The sequence below is a fragment of the Augochlora pura genome, chromosome 2, assembly GCF_028453695.1.
Source record: "Augochlora pura isolate Apur16 chromosome 2, APUR_v2.2.1, whole genome shotgun sequence".
Classification (NCBI taxonomy): domain Eukaryota; kingdom Metazoa; phylum Arthropoda; class Insecta; order Hymenoptera; family Halictidae; genus Augochlora; species Augochlora pura.
The window spans coordinates 21011182-21033021 of NC_135773.1; the positions used below are offsets into that span (position 1 = coordinate 21011182).

Consider the following 21840-nt stretch of genomic DNA (forward strand, 5'->3'; position numbering starts at 1 on the left):
GATTCATGAATCAATAATAATTTGATTTATGGACCTTTAATAGTTAGATTTACGAGTGATTAATAATTACACTTATGGCTCAATAATAGTTAGATTTATGGATCATTAATAATTAGATTTATGAATCAATAACAATTACACTTATGGATCATTAATAGTTAGATTTATGAATCAATAATAATCAGATTTATGGACCTTTAATAGTTAGATCTACGACTGATTAATAATGACATTTTTGAATCAATAATAATTAGATTTATGAATCATTAATAATTACATTTATGATCAATAATAATTACACTTATGGATCAATAGTAATTAAATTTATGAATCGTTGATAATTCTAGATCGACGGCAATACAACCGGGTGTAACGTGATGGGATCGAAATTCTTAAACGAGACCTCCGAGATCACGGCCGATGTCATATTTACGGACTTGACAGTACTAGGAAACATAACTTTTCAAAAAATATTTTTCAACAAGCGTCCTCTGAACTTTGGCGATCTGCTATTGAAAACCGACGTCAACGCTAAAATAACTGGCACTAAAACGTTTCACGGTGACGTCGTGATGAAATCTAACTTAACAATCACGTCCGGATTAATCAATGGACACTCGATGGACGAATTCGTGACTACGGACACGGAGCAAGAATTTCCCAGTAAGATCATTCGAACTCTATAATAAATTAACCCTTTGCACTCGACCCGTGACTCTGAGACACCACCAAAAATTATATCGTCTATTAAAATAACGTTTGCATCGTCAAACCTATTTATATTTAAAAAAAAAACAATTAAAATAGTAATAAAATATATAATGAAATATAAATACTGTACAAGTCGGTATAAACTATTTTTGATTTTAAAAGATAAAATGACTTCGAGTGGAAAGGGTTAAAAAGCGATATTATTACTCTTATTCATCGGATTGTGTTTTTCAGATTTGAAGAACGTGACGTCGCTGATCACGTTCGGAAACATAACGTATAAATTCGCGGAGAGATTAGAGAATCTGTTGAACAAAACCGGGAACGACGGCTGCCTCGAGAAGATAATTCTCTTCAGATCTCCCATAGTCGTGGACTATTTGTCCTTCGATACCGTGAACAACAACGTCTCGTTCGCTGAATTTTCGAGGAAGTTGAACGAGTCGTTCGAGAATATAATTTTCGATCGTCTCGACACCGGGACTCTGATAGCAGAAGAGATTGCACCAAAAGAGATCAATGGCGTCGATTACGATAGTTTCGCGGAGCGTGTAACGTCGTCGATAAATGTAACCGATTACACGATCGAAAATCTGGAATGTGACTACTTGGACGCGAAAACGATCAATGGAATGTCGATCAGCGAGATAAACGATCTGATGAATCGTTTCACCGTGTATGTAAATGATCTTGTTAATGGAAAGAAGAGTCTCGATTCTCTTCAAGTAACAGGGAAGATCAATGTTAACTTGATCAATGGAGTGGATTTATCGAAGTTATATGGGGAACGTAGAAACAATGTTATCTTCAAAAACAATGTTACCGTTGAGAAATTAACGATTGTTGGATTATTGAATGGCTTGAACTTCACGGAGCATGTCATGGACACGGTGTTGAAGACAGACAGCAATATTACGGTCGATGGGCACAAAACATTTTCCACCGTGTACTGTCGCGAATTGGAAACGATCTCTTTGAACGATCATCCCTTGGAGAATATTTTCGATCCTGCTAAGGATCAGCTGATCACTGGGCCTGTCATTGTGAACGGTATATAATTTTTAATTATAAATTTAATTTTAATTATTCATTTTAATTCTAAATTTAATTTTATTCTAGATTTAATTTTGATTCTAGATTTAATTTTAATTCTAAATTTAATTTTAATTCTAGATTTAATTTTGATTCTGAATTGAATTTTAATTCTTGATTTAATGTTAATTCTAGATTTACTGTTAATTCTAGATTTAATTTTAATCCTAAATTTTATTTTAATTCGAAATTTTATTTTAATCCTAAATTTAATTTTTATTCTAAAATTTTATTTTAATTCTACATTCAATCTTAATGATTAATTAACGACTTTTGATGCTCGATTTTTTGCCCAGGAAGCGTGACAGTCCTCGAAAAGTTCCATGCAACCGGAAGCATAGGAAACATAAAATTCGAGGATCTAGTCAACAGGCGCAAGTCTCTCGGAAACAATAGCTACGAATTTCACGAGAACGTTAATTTTCCGAATAACGTCACGATTAAAAATCTCGTTGTAAATGGGTCGATACAAGGCAGAGACTTCGATGCTTTCTTAAAGACAGTCATTTTTAAAAACGAGAACAACGTTGTTATCACTGGCGCGAAAGTATTCGAGAATCTTGTCACCTTCAACGACGAGTTCTATGTTCACGATAAATTGAACGACATAGATCTGAACAGTTTCTGGAATAATGCTGTCTTCATCGATAAGCCATTCTTCATAAAATCGAAGATCATCTTCGAAAATGATATCCAAGTTGAGAATGACTTAATTGTTAAAACGGACTTAGCGGTGGGGAGTGTCATGGGGATCGATGTGAATGAACTGAAACTCGGTGTTTTGTACAGAAACAGACCCCTTTACATTGAAGGTAACTCGATGGATTGAAAGATACATTATTACTTTAATTTTGCTATTGATGTAATCCAACAACAATTGAAATAATTTAATTTTACGATTACAGTAATCCAACAACGATTGAAATAATTCAATTGTAAAATTGAAGTAATTCAATTGTCAAATTGACGCGATTCAATTGTAAAATTGAAGCAATTCAATTGTAAAATTGAAGTAATTCAATTGTAAAATTGAAGTGGTTATGTATTCAACAAATTTACAAACATTATTCGATTTCTCCGTAGAAACCATTGAACTCACCGACGTCGTCTTCCGATCGAATATCGAAGTGGAAAGGTTCAACGGTTTGGACATGAGATTATTGATATCGCTGAAAAAGGAACAAACAATACCGGTGGAACGTCTTAGCTGCCAGAACGTCACCGCCGATAAATTCGAATATTTGGGAAGGATCAACGGCGTAAACCTGACAACTGTACAAGACACGACGTTCATGGCACGTTGAAAAGTTCTTTAAACTATCCATTGTTAGAAATTATGTTCGACAATTTGTGCTCGTATTTTGCAGAAATTTGGCAGTCAGAATATCACGGGACACTTCAATTTCACGGGGCAGGTTCGCATCCGCCGCCAATTCAACGCGCGTCTGATCAATGGAATCGATCCGACTCGAACCATTCCTTTAAATTCGAATAGCACACTGAAAGGTGAGAAAAAACGAAATATAATAATAATGATGAATGATGAATGATGAAAGCTCAATGATCAATGATCAATGATTCATCACTCATCATTCATCATTAATGATCAAGGATTAATGCTTAATGATCAATGATCAATGATCAATGATCAATGATCAATGATCAATGATCAATGATCAATGATCAATGATTAACGATTAACGATCAATGATCAATGATCAACGATTAACGATTAACGATTAACGATTAATGATTAATGATTGATGATAATAACAATAATGTAATACAGCAAGTGAGAAGAGAAAGTAAGGCATAGAAAATATAGCAAATATAGAATTATCAGGTATACAAGTAACACCATAGCTAAACAAAAGAGAAAAATAAAATACGAAAGAAATCTTTTAATAAAATATAAAAAAATTTGGTAGTAGGATAATGGTTAACTGTAATGATAGTAGAAATTCTGCAGGATGAGTACACGCTTTAAAAATAATAAAAAAAGAGTCCACAGCGATTTGCATTGACTAGTAGACCATAGAAACAGCTATGGTAATCATAAAGCGTAAGATTTAGTTCAGGAAAAAACGTAGAATTAAGGAAACGATACAGTGCATTTGAATTTTTCAAAAATCTCAGAACAGTTCCATACGATTATTAATAATTTCGTAAATGAATGATAAATCTTCAACGATGACAATATCATTTCATTGATTTAAAAGTGAGATAATTGACTGTTCCAGGGAACTTTATATTCGAGAAGCCCGTCATTCTGAACCAAAGTCTTCGTGTGTTGAGCGGCTACTTGAACGATATAGATCTCTCTCGATGGGAGGCTATGGCTGTGAAAACTAGTAGTTTCTTGCCACAAATTGTTTCTGGAAAGTGGACGGTAAATGGTAATGTATATTTCGAGAATGGCGCAACGGGGAGCAATGTTTTAAATGGCACCAATCTTGACGAGTTGGCGGACACTTTGGGAAAGAGATATTCAGAGATGGACGCGTGGGCCACGGATGCAAATGTAAGATGAGTAAATGATCACTAAACTATAGATCTTTATGCAGATTGAAATTATGAAATTGTCCGATAGAGAAATTGAAAATGTAACTTCCTTTTTAATGTCTTAGGCTGGCCGTTAAGCGAATGAAATTTTTCATAAGTGAATTAACCATTTTTTTTAATATATATATTTTTTATTATTAATATATATATATATTTATTTAATTTATTATTAATATATATATTTATTTAGTTTATACTTAATATATATTTATTATATTTATATTATTTTTTCATTAAATTTCATCATTTACTTTAACAACTAACAATACAATTGAATAAAGCATGGAACATCCACGAAAGATACTATAATGGCGCGTTGTGCCTAAGAGATTAGTCATCTGAAATAATGCGATAATATTTTAATATATAGTAATATTCTTAAATTCTATTGACATCATAGTTTCGTATTTCATGTATTCATAAAATAATTTTGTCGATCACAGGCAACTCTCGAGGACATGTGTCGTGATTTAACCGACTTGGCCCAATTAGCCAGGAAACAAATATACAGGTTCAGCGTGTTCGACTTCCTCCAAATCATCGAGTTCGATGATCGCATCGTCAGCCTGCACCAGTTCGAGTTAGACGGCTTGGACTACCTGATAATAAGCTACGACACCTGTCGCATGCAGACATACCAATTCAACGGTGGAAAATTCGAGTCAGTAGCCAACGTGGCCGATTTCGGATTCGTTCACGGATGGATCACGTTCAAAGACAACGAGAGCCTTTATTTCCTTACTTCGGGGATACCAATCTGCGGACGGAACTCTACGAATTTGTGGAAACTCGAGGACAACGAGTTCAAAGTAAGATTTCTTCTTCCTTCACGATTTATAGAATACTTTATAATCGGTGTTATTTCATTTGTAGCACGTTTTGAGCCTGGGTCGCAAAATAGACAGCAGAAAGGTGGACCAAAACGTTCTCCTGAAGATAATTAGTCGAAAGAATGAGAAGCGATCTTCGAAGATAGACAAGAAGGAGCTGGAGGAGGCACTGTCGGCCCTGGCGGGTGATAATGACATGAAAATAGTCTTACCGGATGATCAGCTGCTGCTGACCAACAGCCAGAGGGCTAACAAGTACGATATAGACAAAATGAAGGAATCCGAGGTTCTGAAATTTAAGGCTGGGATATTCGAGAAAGAGATATCTTTGTATTACAACGAAGATGTTAGCGTTGACCACATATTTGTAAGTCGAATTTTAATTACTAAGTTGGAAACTATGAAACGGGCGTTTTTATTTAGTCTAAGTACAGCTGCGACGCCCGTTTCATAGTTTCCAACTTAATACTTCAATTATATTAGCTTGGAAACTATGAAACGGGCGTTTTTACTTAGTCTAAGTACAGCTGCGACGCCCGTTTCATAGTTTCCAACCTAATACTTCAAGCCAGCATATTTTAGTCATGCACATTAATCTCGACCTAATCGATCTACATTTACAAATATCGTAGATTTGGAACTACCATGGAGCACGCCAGGAAGTCCTGCAAACCATAAGAGCATACAAGCCGACATCGTTCACGGTTCTTAATTTCGAGGGAAACATCGAGACGCTTTTGCTTTTCATCGAGAACAAGAGGGTGCTGCAAATCTACGAGTACAAAGGTGAACGATCGATTTCGAAATTCTTTCGAAATGATTATATTATATTATATAATATTTTTCAGGAATCCAAGGCTTCGTACATAGGGACAGCATTAGATTGAACATCGACAAGTTGTTCAATTTTAAAATTCGAAGAACCGCCGGTCTAGCGAAGCGACACTGCCTCGCTTTGATCCACGGGAATCGTTTAACGATTCTAGAGGCGAAAATGTACGGCGAGAAAGTCGACATGGAGTCGTTGAAGTGTTCCAGAACGTAAAACTAAATTACTATGAATTTAGGAAAAATGAATACTCTAGATATCGATTATTTATCTTTGTAATTATATAAGAGGTTTTCTTATAAAGTATTCATAAGAGTTTTGTATAAATTGGCTCGCAAATAATTGCGAATCTACTCTGTTAGGTACTGAAAGTACTATGTTATGCTCCGATGCTGCGCGTACTGTGATTGCTATTTGTAAAACAAGTGTTCGTTAATAAACGCCGCCCAACCGTTTGGCCTTGTAAAAAGCGATAATCTCCTCGTCGATTTCCGGATCACCCGTCAGAGGAAGCGATTCTTCGAAACTGCCGTTACCTCGGCCACGGTCCGACTTCTGATGGAAATCGTCGTTGGTTTTGCTTCTTGCGCTGGCGCTCGATTTTTCTTGCCGGTCAGCCGTGAAGCTGCCGGCGCTCGACTTTCTACCGGTTCTTTTGCTCGCGTTACTCTCAATTTCACGGTTTGAAAAATAAACACTGCTTCTGCCGGACCGCGGTATCTCGTCTTTCTCCACGTCGCGAATGTTGGCTGCTTCGAGCGGTACCGCGAACCTCTGCGTGCTCGCGCCGTCGACGAGTCGATCGTTTTCAAAATGGCTGCGGAACGATCTCGCGGAAACCGAGCAATTTCCATTCTCGTTCTCGACGGCATTTATCTGTCGAGGCAAGTCGCGATCGGTGAGAAACGCGTGTCCCAAGTCGTAATTTTGTGTCTGCCACTTCGATTTCGCGCTTAGGCTCTGCAAAATTTTATTCGACCGTTTAGATTCGATCTTAGACGAGTCCGGAGGTGATCTAGTTTCGCTTCGGGGCGCATTGACGCGGAACATTTTTTCGTAAAACAGAATCGAGTCGTCCTCGTTGACGATAGAATTGTTAATATTTTTACTGCGAGGATTTTCTTCTTCGTTAATTTTCATTTCTGACACGGTTTCGGCATTTTTCACTCTCGAGTTATTAACTTCGCTGTTTCTCGCTTGCTTCTTTTCGGCCTTACGAACCACTTGTTGCAGTTCTTCGAGATTTCTGTTCGGCGTTGAGTTTTCTAAAGTCACGTTGACAACGTTGCAGCTCAACGACTCCGGTTGCATATTATTCACGGAAACATATTTCGCCGAAGTTCGCTCGAACGAATTCTTCGGATTTCGAACGTTCGCTATGTTGTTAGCAAGAAAGTTAGCCCGCTCGTTAATTCCGTTTTTGTTGCAATTGTTTTTACTTTCATTAATAACGGTGTTCCGCGAGTTATCGTTAACGTCGCACGCGAGAGCTGGCGCGTGATTTTTAATCTTTTTTTGGCTTCTCGAAGGAACGCGATTAATTGAAGGTATTTTATCAGTAGTCATTGCGGTCGATGAATCGGCAGTCATTTTATTATCTTCCATGCACGAGGTTCGATTTTCTATAACAGTTGACGGCCGGCTTCCACTGTTTGTATGATCCAGGAATTGCGTGATTGCTGAAATTAAATTTACTGTTACTTAAACGGAATAACCGATGGAAGTGTTTGTAATTACATTTTCTATCGTAATCACTCGTTTCCACGTTTAATTTAAGTTCTTCGTAATTATTAATTACAGATCTTGCTTCATCAGGTGAAATTAAGTGTCCGTCGCCAAGTAATTCTAAATTAGAAATTGTTATAGTTATCCTGGTCAAACGAATACGGGAAGTAGTTGCAAATGAGTACTTGATTCTTTGAGAGCGCTTTCCTTTACACTGATCTTCCTTTTCTCCTTTTCTTTATTTAGCAGATCGATAAACAGAGCTTTGTTTATTTCAGGAAATTACTAATTCATAAGTTGCCATTTAATATTAACGGCTAAATATAATAACAAATGCACTACTGATAAATGTAATAATAACTTATGAATATAATATGGATTATATTACATTCATTGCATATTATATTATATTCATAAATTATTATTATATTTACCAGTAGTGCATTTGTTATCATATTTAGCCATTAATATTAAGTTCTCATAGAACTTATGGAATATATTATATTCATTGTATATTATAAGTTCCATAAGAACTTATGAATATAACCCATATTCCATATATTTCATATTTATAAGTTCCACAAAAAAAATTCAATAAAACAATGAAAACAAAAGACATGGCATTAGGATACAAATTTCCTTGTCTCTCTGAAAAACCAAGTCCTTGTAGTACTCCAATTTCTTTAAACAACTCTTCGGATCCTTGGCGAGCTCCAAAATTCTTCTGAAACTATCGAAACAGTATTCGACACTCTGCGAACTATAGTTCCAAGATATCTTAGTGTTGAATTCTATGAAGTTTCGAATTTGAGCATCCAGCTTCCATTTATCTTCGGCGGTGAGCTCCTCGGAGGACTGCGTTTAAAATAATAAAGAAATGGTTTCCGACTATTATTAATTTCGACGATCTATGTATATAAGAAAGGTGCTGCACAAATATACAGTCTGCTTTGTCATGGCTTCGATCTGTTTCTTCAGTTTCTCGTTCTCCAGTTTCAACAACGCGTTCTCGCTTTGTATGCTGGTATGCGTGACTAATCTCACATCGTTATTTATCATGGCCACCCTTTGGGCGAACCTGCACGCAGAGATGGTCTCCTAGTAATAATAAAGATCGTTTAAATATTGGAGGGAAGTATGGAAATGTAGGTGAAATGATTCGTACCTCTATATTCGATGATACGGTGCTCAAATTCGCCAACATGACGGTCATACAGTTTCCGCCCAAGCTGTCTCTCAGAATCGATGTCAAATACGAATTTCTAAAATTGCACACACGTATCATTTTTATATATTATAATTATTCTAGTGATCCTACCAAGTCCTAAACTAGGTAATAATTATTTAACACAAACCGATGTAAGACAGAAATCGAACAAAAATAATTAAAGAGAATAGAAAGACGGAAAATATCATTTCTTCTTAATCTGTAATCATGTTTATTAATAATTAGAAACGATTATTGTAATCTAATGGAGAACTAATAAATATCTCAGTGCAGGTTATTTAAATGGTTGAAAGTAGAATAAACGTAATACAGTATCTGCGCTTTTAAGCCAATGGATACAATAATAAGGGTAAATTAAATTGAATATATTACATGTTTGTAACAATTTTAACTTTCTAAATGCCGGTACAGTAAAACATTTAAAATATCTTGACAGAGTTTGTAGACTTTAATATATTAAAAAATTCTAATAGAGCAAAGGAATTTTTCTCCATTCGTATTTCAATAAATCAACGTTGGGCTCTATATTTTTTAATTTGCGATTATTCAAATTGCAATGATACATTTATAAAGGATTTATTTAATAAATTTGTATTAAATATTCGTAATAGATATTATAATATTTACTAATTCGTGTTACTAAAGCAATGATAAATATTATTACTAGTTTAGTAACGCGATGTAAAATATGTGCCTCGAGTGCTCTGATTTTAAAGCTAATGTTAACAAGAATTGAAAATCCATTCCGCTTAAAATATTAAGAAGCTATCGATTATAAATAAACGTGTCGATATTCTGGGATGCCATAGCGCGGGTACAGCACCTGTACGGAATGTGACCGACGCTCTCCTGACCCAGACACACTATGACTTGCTCCAAGTAATGTAGGCTCAGGTTAATGTGCTTCGCCTCGGTCAGTATGGTGCCGCTTATCGAGCATTTGTAGACCCGTTCGGACCTACAGAAAATTCCGTGCTGAAAAATCGTGTACCGTTAACAAAATTTGCTATTGCAACCGTGGCGGCAAGCCGAGGAGACGCGCGCCGCGTCTGGTGTCACGGAAAAATAGTCGCCGGCAAAGTAGGTTGCACGGCTGAATGACGTAATCGCGACAAAACTCGCAGCGAAGAAACGTGGGACGCTGACTCTTGCACGCGCTTGTCAACGGGATTTATTTCCCTAATGCGACGTCAGGAGTCAACGCCTGATTAAAGTTAACTCGGCTATCTCGAACATGTTAGCCGGCTCTGACATCGGGGCGACGGTTACAAGAAAAAGATAGCGGAAATATATGCACACTAATCGCGTTACATTTCTAGAAACATTGTATCACTCTATCTGAATTTCTTTTTTCTTTTTACATATTTCCGATCGCACTACTTTCTTTCTTATTTTAATCACTTCGATGACTCGAGTAACATTGTCAAATTATTGTAACGATTTGAAAGATTAAGGAAATTACGAGACTTGATCAGAGAGAACACAATAATGATCAAAGTCGATAATTTATTACAAAATAATTAGCTGCGCGATTTTATTGTAATAAAAATTATATTGATAAATGTTTTTAACTAATCTCGGTGGTTAAGGAATTAGTCGACATTTGTAGAGCAGAGCATTAATATTTAAGAGTCAAAAAACAATTTTCTATAATCTAGTTCTCTATTTCAATTATTTTTCTCTATTTTAATTATTAGTAATTCTCTATTTTAATTATTATCTAGCTTTCGGAAGAAAATACATAAAATCATTTTGGAAAACATTTGAAAATCCCAGCCCTGTTATTTTAGATTTGCGACAAGGGTTGTACTGGACCACCATATACTTTTTTCTAAAACAGACTATAGTCTCGGTAAGGCAGTAGGATACATACATCCTATTCGAGCTAGTACCTACGGTGGATAAGCAGACTGGTGAAGGTGTACTCACCCAGCCAGGTCTACCAAGTGCACTTTCGCTCGTTTATAATGATCAGCGCCGAACTCCTTCATAGAGACCACGATGGTAAAGATGCAGTGCGATCTTGATGACTGGGGGTTCATCGGGGTTTCCGAAGTGACCCTAAACAACATGTTCAAGCAATTAATCTTAACTAACTCAAGCGGTGACTCTGAAGCATCGCTAAAATCGCTCTATCACGTCCCCGTGACAATTATTACACTAGCAAAATTTAGATTTAAAAAATTGTTAAGTAGAAAACTATTAGTACACTTTCATGTTAATTGTTATATCAGTTTTATTAATTTTATATATTGGTTATATTAGTTTTATTAATTTTATATATTAGTTATATTAGTTTTATTAATTGTATATATTAGTTAGATTATTTTATTATAGCATATGTTTATTAGTGCATTGAAGTGCACTTTGTTACGTGGAATGGAAATACTATAAGCCAAGAAAATTATATCAGATTTACAGTTAAAATAGCTTCGAGTAAAAATGGTTAATTTAATTCTCAGAGCCATACAGTATTTTAAAAGGAATATAAATGAAGACATACAAGTAACAAAAATTGTTTCGTTTTAACAGCGAGAACGCGCTAATCAACATAGCACAGAAAAAGCAGAGAAAAAGTTTAAAAAAAGTTAGCAATGTTTACTGTATGAAATAACAGCTACTCGTTTCATCGTTTCGAAATCAGTGAAATAGAACTGTGTTAATTCTTTACCATGATATAAAAATAAACGGGATGACTTCCATCGACTCACCGATTATTGTCGCCGATCAAAAGCAACTGGAACGCATTCTCGAAACACTCGACGGCGTGAAAACTCAGGTTCTTCAAATGCAGCTGCCCGCTTTCGTCTTCCTGAATTGAGACACGGCTGGAACGCATCGGGAAATCATTAGAATCGATTTTTTCTTTTCTATTTTTTTTCGAAACAAGGAACCAGTCGGCGGCGATCGCTTGGGACTACTCGCGTGCAACAGATGCGATCAGAAAGTTCGCGCATTACGTAAAACGTGTACGTATCGCCGACTGATTAATCGAACTTCCGCTGTCAACAGCCGGGAAAACGCTGATTAATTGACTCCGTTGGAAAAATATTCCGGTTTCGAGTGAGGCGGCGGCGGTCTGCCGGTATCTTTGAAATCGATTGAATACGTTGGGTAACGTGCCCGGTTAGAGATACAGATCTCTGGTATGAATTTTCCTATGTTTCTACGCGAAACAAGGAGTTTAGACACGGAATACTCCGCGAAATAGACAGCAAATTCCGATAATCGCTCCGAGTGAAACTGGACGCACGTAGTTCCGCATTTGTGCAACGAAATCGGAATTGTCAAGCGGTATTATTCAGGGCAACGCGTTCAATGATTGTCGGGCCGTGTTTGATCTAATTCAATGTTGCTGATCCAGTGATGTATCTAATCTGATAGATCTAATTCAGTGTAAATTTATAATTTTTAATTTTAATCTTCCCTGCCAATTGCAAGGGTCGAGATTTAAGTAGAAACTTCATTTTTATTTCAATCATAGCGATTATTTGAAATCCACTCATTTACATTTTTGCATTCATTTAATATTTTCTAAATATTGTTATATTATATTATTATCTCTTTTGAAATATCGTAATTATTAACAGGTTGAATGCCACGCCAATTTTACCGGGTTTGTCCGTGGCGCCACGATGAAATTTCTATTTACAGATAATGTTGAAATATTATATACAATAGATAATTTACGACGTATAAACATGTTTGAAATGTTTTATACTGCATCCATTTCTTCACACCACTACATCAACGATGATAATAATAAGAAATTATAAGCGTTGTCTTTTGTCCAACTTTCTTATGTTTTTTTCAATCCGGGCACGCCGGTCACCGGTGGCCTCCATGGCGTCACAGCCGCGTTAGGTGCCGGTCACCGGTGACACCCGTGGCATTCAACCTGTTAAAGAAACTAGCTCCGAGGAAGTAACTTCGAAGAACTAGCTTCTTGCATTACATACAACAAAGCCACAAAGGCGGATCTCAAAGTGGCAGCTTGACAAAATCCGTAAAAAGGATAGGTAAGCAATGATTTGGCCGGATCTAGCGACGCGAGGCATGAAATCGTCAAAAGCACCCGCCGCGCTAGGGTTCATTCGCACGCACCGCATCGAAGCGTTTCAATTTGTCTGTGACGAAAGTCCGGCGACAAGAAACGAGGAAGGAATAAAGCTGGACGCGGTTGCGCCTCGGATTGCTCCGTATTCGAGCGCGGTCGGAATCACGGTTGATCGTTCGTCGGTAGCCTAACTCGGCCGATGGTTTCCCTTAAAGGTGGTGGTAGCCGCCAGGTTTTTTTTTCTATCTCTCTCTCTCTCTCCCCGTCAAAATCGGCGGGTATCCGCGTCCGCGAACCTCGAGGGGCCGCCATTTACGTCACGGGGAACTTACGGTAAATCTTCCAATCTTGTAACCGCGTATTCTCGTTGCCGCCTATCGAGCAGGTCGTAGCCGTTCTCGTTGTAAATCTCCAGAAAAGCCACTTCGACCGTGTACAGGTTCTCCGGCCGCTACGGCGTGATTTAACAGCGTGTATACTATCCGTTGCTCGAAAGAAAATATTAGATCCTTGAATAAGTTCTCGCCGTTTCTCAAAAGACAGTGTTAGCAATGCCCCGTGCATGGAATTTCTAATGGTGACTCATCGGCAAGAAAGTTCTGTGTGTTACCTTCAATTTCGGTGTACGATTGTTCATTATAGTGTCGACCACGTGTTTGTTTATTGGTTCCGAAGATGTCTACTTTCCTGCCGAATAAAATGGTTTTGCGGGGGAATTTTACTGCACTATTTTGTTCAAAAGAAATCTGCATCCGAAGCACACAGAATTCTTGTTGAGACTTACGGCGACAGTGCTCTGTCGGATACGACATGCAGAGACTGGTTTCGACGCTTCAGAGATAATAATTTTGAACTTGAGGATAAGGAACGTTCTGGCGCACCGACAAAGTTTAAAGACGAAGAAATAGAGGAATTGCTCGATGAAGACCCATGCCAGACGCTGGCAGAGTTTGGAAAAATATTACAAGTAGATGCGTCGACAGTTTCAAAACGTTTCAAAGGGTTTGGAATGATGCAGAAGCAGGGATATTGGGTGCCGTATGAATTGAAGCCGAGAGACGTTGAACGGCGTTTTCAACGTCGTCTTCAAATCAAATTGGCGTCTGATCAATCTTGAACATTCATTTCTAATGTAACATATTTGAACAAATTGAAATTGAAATGTTTCGAACGCGAAAGAGTTCTAATGCCACCCCCTATGACAAATATTAACTTTCTAATTTCGCTTTAATTCATCCAATTGTTTTAAGTATATTTCAGTGGTCGAATGTCGGCGCTCAATGTGTTAAACTTACAGTTCTCACTTCTGTATGACCTCTCGCAACCCATTTCTAAAGATAAACTATAAGATCAATAAACTAATTCCCGCGAGGAACAAGGGTTAATCTAATAGCGTCTTCTGTCTAGCGTGTAACTTGGTCAATGATAATCGAATGTCTAAAATTTAAACAAAATGTAAGAGACCAGGTGAAGTGGACGATCACCTCCATAGTTTTCCAACCAGATAGATAAAGACACTAACCTTTTGAATGGCGTTGAACACGTATTGCAGACATCTGGGTATGATACCACGGCTGTCGCTGTTTTCTTGGCTGCCGATGATCGTGTGCGTCTTCCCGCTCGCCGTCTGCGGAATTTAAATCGACTGAAGAAACGTCAGACTCCGATTTTGTTTGTTTAGCATGCGAGATGTAATGCTTAACGCGTCGACCGCCACGTTACAATCCTTAATAATCTCGCTGCTTCAAGGCAGTTTTGTTAACCCCTCGCACTACGACTCCTTTCACACTGCGTTGATTAGCACTTAATTGTCCTTAATACTGTCCTTAACCCATTCGCTGCCAAGCCTAAATTATATGAAGTCATTCCCATTGCCATTTATATTTCATCATTTATATTTTATCATTCTCTATAAGAAATAAAGTATTATTTTTGTAAACAATTTTAATTGTAGTATTTTTTCAAGTTCTTTACATATTTATATTTATGTTTGTGGCCACAAAAAAAATTGCTAATTCAAAAGCCTGCATGTTATAATATATTTAAAGTAGGACGAGTATACTCGTCCTGGCAATGCGTGACACCCTGCCAAAGACGAGTATACTCGTCCTTGGCAGCGAATGGGTTAATAAGGCCAGATAATTTTTGTTTTTGTATTGCCTTTATTTGCTCTCTTTTCTAGAGTTTAATAATAGAAGAATTCGATTTTAGTTCAATTTAGAAGAAATTAATAATCTAATAAATCTTGAATAAATCTAATAGATCTCGCGTGGAATCGTTATCACGAGTCTGACTCTTATTACAGTGTAAGGGGTTAACACGTGTATCGAATAAAGTATTCCAACGAAATTGTCTCTTCGAGGAAAAGTTCGAGGAAACTTTCCGAAGAAAGCGTTCGAAGGAAACTGTCTCCACCGATGGTTAAAGTGGACGTAGAACCGAATGAAAGTTTTCAAGAATCGATTCCGCGGATTTACCTGGCCGTAAGCGAAGACGGTGCCGTTGTAGCCGTCTAGGGCGCTTTAATAAACGAAATCGTACAGGTGAATGATCTGCCGTGGGACACGAGGTAGTAGCATCGTGCCTAACTAACGAAACGGAACTGTCCCTTTTACCTTTCCATCACCGGCCTCGCCACGCTCTCGAATATGTCCGCCTGCGTCGCGGATTCCTCGAACACATGGAAGAAACTGAAAGTTTCGAGATGTCTCCGGTGGAATGATAACAGGCATACCGATCCGACGGATCGGTGCGGTAACGGACAACTCACGAGTAATTCCACAACTCCGGACGATTGTCGGGGCCGTCCCGTGTTTTTTGCGACGGCGAAACAAGGATCAAGAGATCCTCGTCGAGATTCTCTTTCGGACGATGACGCACCGTGTAGCTCTGCAAAAGCGTCGCGATTGATGAGCGATGGAATTTCTATGGCGGCGCGCAAACGTTGCCCGTAGAAGCGTTACCACGACAGCCTTCCGGTTCTTTTCCGGTTTCAATCTCGCGTAGACTTTAATCGCATTCTTGACCATTTCGTTCGCCTAACCTGTTCACCTACTACTACGCCGAGCGAACACGCGATTAATAATCGACGACGACCGATCGATTATCGCCGCTTTCGAAATAAATGGTTCGTATTCCATCACAGTGACACACGGGATTTCTAAATTGCAGGTGGTAATTGCTCGACGAGCATCGGGCCAGGTGAAATCAACGCGATAATATTCACCGTATCCCATTTGCTCCTTGTTGTATATGTACACGGCCGATCGGAGTGAAGTAGGTAATTTATAATTACTGGTGCATGACTGCTTTTTCGAGGTCTCGCCGATCCACGTGCACGCAGACACAGACACGTGCGTCGACCGAACACGGAGCTCGGTCTATGCGATCCTCGATATGTAAATTCTCAGGCCTCTCTTTTCACGATTATTAGAATACGCTTTTTTTAGAACTGTTTTACAAATGCAAGGCCATATATTCGAATTAGTATTAACCCTTTGCACTCGGAACTATGTTAACTGTAATTCTAAAATAACTTTTCCGACATATCGAATTTCCATTTTATATGACAAAATGTATTTTATGCACTACAAATTGAATCTTGTAACTCGTGCAACACAAGTTATACTTTTAATGATTTTTGAAATCTATCTTTTTATAATGTTAAGATTATTTTTATACGTGCTCAAACAATTTCAGTGGTGCCTCAGAGACACCACTCTGAGTGCAAAAGGTTAAAACATACACACTTATTCCTTGCTAAAGTTTACAAAATACCTTCTGTCATTTATAACAAATCGTATACATATTGAAAATTTGGTAAAACACGAGCAACCATGTTTTATCATGTAACGAAGCCTAGTAAACTGATTCAATGATTCTCTGAATTCTTGAGAAAACTATACTCATTCGAGTACTTTAAACAACGTTAATTCATTTCGAAAGCGTATACCAACTCTATACATATACAGCATGTGTCAAATATAAAATACTACTTTCTCATAATGTAATTAGCAGAACATAATTACGCTTAATAAAAAGCTGATTGAAGTAAAAATTCCTTAAATAAACCCTTTATCGACCGATAGCCAATAAAATCGGCTTTTCCCCCGATCGGTATCTTGTGAATCGGTTGCCAATAATAACCATTAACTTTGTATTTATTATTATGATAAATGTGTTAAAATGTATAACAAGCTTCAATATTATCATATAACTTTTTAAATATTAAATATCTGTCGCGATTAATAAGATACCTAAAATCAAAATAAAAATAAAATTATTACGGGCGAATGACCGATCGATAAAGTGTTAAAGATAGCGTTCGCGATAATGAATGGTACGCCCTTCCTCGTAAAAAGACATTGACCTCGTTCCCGTAAACCAATTGCCAGGAACAATGAGTCGCGTACGAAACGGGCCGGTTTTGAAGCGTTCCCTGAAAATCGCAGTGAAATATAAAACTTTAATATCCGAGGATTTAACGATCCGCGGGTAGACGGCGAGGAAACGCAACGAAAAGAAAAGAAGAAGCCGAAGAGGATCATAGAGAAAACGAATCTACATAGACATCGTAATCCTCGAGAATTTCCTCCCTCTCGACGCATCTCGATAGCTCGAGCAGCGCGGCGGCGGCTCGGGTTCGATTGATCGATCCACCCTCCGCGGGCGAGGAGGAAAGAGCGGATGCGTAGGAGAGCGAGAGGTCGCGGTCGCCTAGGCGACGACGTCGTCGTCGTCGCGACGTCGGCGCAGTGCGTCGCCGTGTTGGGAGAGCCGCACCGGGTCGTCGGTCTGCACGATGGCAGGCCAGTGTCCCGACTTTTCTCGGCTTTCGCGTTGTTCCTCGTGCCATCGTCGCGTTCTACGACGTCACCCGGACGCCGTCGTCGCGGTCAGACGCTAGCGTCGCGGCGACGTGACCAAGAAAAACGGAAAGGAGCCGCCGCCAGCCTTTGCCGCGGATGCCGATCGATCTTTGTGACCCGACGTCGCCGGTTTGATCGTTCGTCGTCGAACGTCGACGTCGCCGACGATCGGCCGCGTTCCGTTCAGTTTTTAAGCGACCTCCATCCCCCTGATCAGTGAACCGGTGAACTTTCTATTTACTTGGATTTCGCGTCCTATCGCCCGAAGTGACCAACGCCTACCGACCTTGCTACCGCGTCGACACAGTGGATACCGTTCAATGGAGGACCGCGGCGATCGCGCCGGTTTCCTTGGGAATTAAAGATCGACGTCGCTGGTGCGCTTCCAACTGACAGCCGGAGGATCAGGATCGAACCTGGACTGCTTGACAGGCAAACATGCCCGCCAATCTGGGGAACAACGCCGCGTGAGAAGCAGCCAGGACATGTGCCTTTTGGTCTTCTATTGATCGGCGCGTCTCGACGCGGCCACCGGGTCCTGACGTTTCGGGATCGTGTGGGCTACGAGAGCTCGGTAACGTATTCCACGAGAGACCTTCTACACGCATCTCACCCAGCGACCCGTTCGCGTTCGCAGAATCGATCGATAGTCCTGGATTCGAGTTCTGCCGTCGTCGTCCCGCCGCCGCGTCCCCTTGAAAATGTTTCCTTTTTCATTGGGTCAATGCACTTCGCGTGACCCTGTCGCTCTCTGCACTTAACACGTTGACCGCCGCCCCTCCCCCTCTGTCAAACGCGCTCCTCCGGCTTATTTTCGGAGTGCGTGCACTTTGATTTACGCGCGACCGTGCAACATGCATTTGCAATTTGAGTAGATCGAGTGGCGGCGTACCGCGAGATTTTATCGCGAGAATGAATTGTGTTTTGTATCCGATGGTGTACACATCTCGTTTCGATCGCTCGATGTTGCATTTTGTTCCGAGTCTTGTTTGACTCGAATCAGGGAACGTGAAAAATTAGGCAGATGGAACGTAGGAGTAGAATGCTACGAAAGAGTCAAGTCAGTGTTAAAGATCGGGGTTAGGCTTACTCAGTGGCGATTTTACGATTTTAAAATCATTCGTCGCGAGAACGTTCGTTTCCTCGAAACAAAGGAAACCGAGATAAGCTAAATCAAAACCACGATGTTGGCTGAATTGAGATATCGCAATTATACTTGGAAGAGAAACTGCACAATTTTAAAATATAGTAAACTACATTATAGTAAATTACATTATAACAAACTATGGTAGAGTAAATTACATTATAAATAACTACAGTATAGCAAATTACATTATAGTAAACTACAGCATAGTAAATTACATTATAGTAGACTACAGTATAGTAAATTACATTATACTCAATTATATTATAATAAACTACATTATAGTAAATTATATTATAATAAACTATGGTATAGTAAATTATATTATAATAAACTGCATTATAGTCAATTATATTACAATAAACTACAGTATAGTAAATTACATTATAGTAAACTACAATATAGTAAACTACAATATAGTAAACTACATTATAGTAAACTAAATTATAATAAACTAAATTATAATGAACTACATTATAGTAAACCACAAAATAGCAAACTAGAAAACATAAGCGATCCTACATATGCGAAAAGCGAGTAGTTCACGCAGACCAGAAACGATATCAACGGGGTGTCCCCCTTGACAAGTCACTCTAGCTCGAGTCGACGTTCATCAAATGCTACTTGGAGGCTGATCTCCTCGATGGGTGACGATAAACCCTCGCCGATTTCTTTCTCGCGAAACGATCATATCTCGCAATCGGAATACAAGCACAGACTAGGGCTGTCTCGTTCCATCTTATCGAGAGATCGAAGACATCGTAGATCGAAACCGGTCATGAACCGTGCGATCAAGATCCAGCATACCGAGGAGGTATACACGGAATTCGAGAGGTCAGACGTCCGCGGACTTCTGGACACGAGCACCGCAAAGGATTCCGACGAGCGTGCGCCAGTGGAATCGCTGGAATTACGTAACGATGATTGACGGTTTCCTAATTCACAGCTGCAACGATCGCGCCGGGTTCGATCGCCCGCGGAACGAGTCCGGGGCCGGACGATGTTTTCAGGATCAGGGTCACCGGGAAGATTCTATTTTCTCCGAGGGCATCCAAATATATATTCCCGCGAGCGCTAATAAGAGCCTCGCGGTAGTCACGTTCGAATGCATAATGCGCCCCGTGGGTGACGTGACAGATCGTGGAAATTCTCTTTGCGGCAGAGGAGGATGGTGGGGCGGGGAATCTATGTCAATGACTACGAGGACTGGGATCGCCATCGGTGACCCCCGGGACCTGCGGTTATTATACTCGTCCATTACATTGACACATATCGGATCTTTTTAATGATCACAAGCCTATTCGATTTGCCTGTCTATTACTTTGAGTCTTAGCTGGCGGATCCGAGGAAATTAGTGTTCAATCAAGTTTCCTAACAGATCATTTCTTAAAGATTATACACAGTTCTGCGACGTCGGCGCTCTAAGATTTTCTATTAATTCCTTGTGCTACGATTCCCTTCGCACTATGTTGATTAACACTTATTCGTTCCTAATATTTTCCTTAATAGGTCGAAACAATTTTTCTTTCTTATATTTATCTATTCATCTTTTTATTTATTTATTTATCTTTGTTTCTATAAGCTTTCGTTTCTAGACTTTGATAGCAGAGGAATTCAATTTGATTTCAAGGTAGAAGAAATTAATTGACGCTATATTATAGTGGAAAGTGTTAACATAGTTCTATCATCTTTACCGCGTCACCTAATTCTCAATATTATTTCTACGTAAAAGTAACGGTGTTAACCCTTTGCATTGAAAGCCACTTCCGCTGGAAATCTGAAATAAATTTTCTGGCTTATAGTATTTCTATTTTCTGCGATAAAGTGCATTTTGTGCATATAAAATTGATTCCTGTGATTCATAACAACAGTTTCACTTTTAACAATTTTTTAAATGTAAACTTTGTCAGTATAGCAATTGTTTGGAACATGATAGAGAAATTTTAGTGTCGCCTCGGAGGCGCTACTCGAGTGCAAAGGGTTAAAGGTAATTTTCGCATCTCGAATGTCGCGTACGAATCTGAAAATCGCATCGCTTGAACGAGACTTTTACTGGACAAAATTATTTGCATCGCGGATCGTAACACTTCGAAGCAACAAAAATCGCGACCTTGATCATGGATACGTGCCCCCGAATAATTCGATTATTACGTGTTCCGATTGCAAGAGGGAACCGATCAATTAACCGAGCATTAAGACCTCCGATTTTCTCGTGGAAAGCCAGCCTTTCATCACGCGTGGCAACCCGACATTTGCCGGGACGACGAATGGCCACCGGCCGTTCATAAACAATCGGGGACCACCTCCCAATTAGTCAACAAGATTAATCGAAAGCACGTATCAAGTTCAAGAGGCGCGGCACGGCGAGAGTTCGTCCGTGGCGAAAAAGAAAAAGCAAAAAAGGGCAAGCGGGAAAAGGTGTACGGAATCTCGATATCGTCGCGAATACAAATCGGAACGGTGCCCCCCCCCCCCCCCCTGAGAGTCCAGGTTAACCGGAGAAAGTCGTAAATTTAGAACTCGAGAGCAGGGTGATTTAAGCTGACGCTTAGCGGAGGCCGGAGCGCCGACATCTCGGGCAACGATTATAGTCGTTACATCAATCAGCCCGAACAAATGGACGTATAATCTCGGTAATAAGGATCGTTCTTGTGGCAAAATCGGAACGATACCGGGCGGTCCCGGTGGTCGGCTAACACCGTCGCTTCCAGCTGATCGTCTTCGTTACCCTATCAGAATTAGGCTAAACGCGGTGTTTACATTATCTAGAAAAAGTGCACGAAAATTCTAATTC

At 39.2% G+C, this 21840-nt stretch overlaps 3 protein-coding genes across 3 annotated transcripts in view; 2 read left to right on the forward strand and 1 right to left on the reverse strand.

Moving 5' to 3' along the window:
* Fs(1)n (female sterile (1) Nasrat) overlaps window positions 1-6240 on the forward strand; it is a 6713-nt gene extending 473 nt beyond the window's left edge. Inside the window, exons 2-11 of the mRNA XM_078196061.1 lie at window positions 348-663; window positions 946-1761; window positions 2100-2615; window positions 2887-3098; window positions 3171-3309; window positions 4044-4324; window positions 4809-5174; window positions 5239-5562; window positions 5828-5981; window positions 6044-6240. Coding sequence (XP_078052187.1) covers window positions 348-663; window positions 946-1761; window positions 2100-2615; window positions 2887-3098; window positions 3171-3309; window positions 4044-4324; window positions 4809-5174; window positions 5239-5562; window positions 5828-5981; window positions 6044-6240 — 3321 coding nt within the window. The remainder of the gene's footprint in view (window positions 1-347; window positions 664-945; window positions 1762-2099; window positions 2616-2886; window positions 3099-3170; window positions 3310-4043; window positions 4325-4808; window positions 5175-5238; window positions 5563-5827; window positions 5982-6043) is intronic.
* Window positions 6241-6319: 79 nt separating this feature from the next.
* On the reverse strand, window positions 6320-16063 carry LOC144476123 (uncharacterized). Its single transcript, XM_078192730.1, has 15 exons — window positions 15998-16063; window positions 15805-15923; window positions 15650-15724; window positions 15512-15554; window positions 14557-14661; window positions 13367-13485; window positions 11689-11805; window positions 10907-11038; window positions 9801-9935; window positions 8915-9011; window positions 8692-8847; window positions 8382-8604; window positions 7935-8012; window positions 7762-7869; window positions 6320-7703 (listed from the first exon to the last, which is right to left on the reverse strand). The coding sequence occupies exons 1-15, from the start codon at window positions 16061-16063 to the stop codon at window positions 6457-6459; spliced, it is 2820 nt and encodes a 939-aa protein (XP_078048856.1). The 3' UTR covers window positions 6320-6456.
* Window positions 16064-18353: 2290 nt separating this feature from the next.
* The window catches only part of Daam (disheveled-associated activator of morphogenesis-like protein), a 63391-nt gene continuing 59904 nt past the window's right edge, over window positions 18354-21840 (forward strand). Inside the window, exon 1 of the mRNA XM_078195238.1 lies at window positions 18354-18476. The gene's annotated coding sequence lies outside the window, so the exon portion shown is untranslated. The remainder of the gene's footprint in view (window positions 18477-21840) is intronic.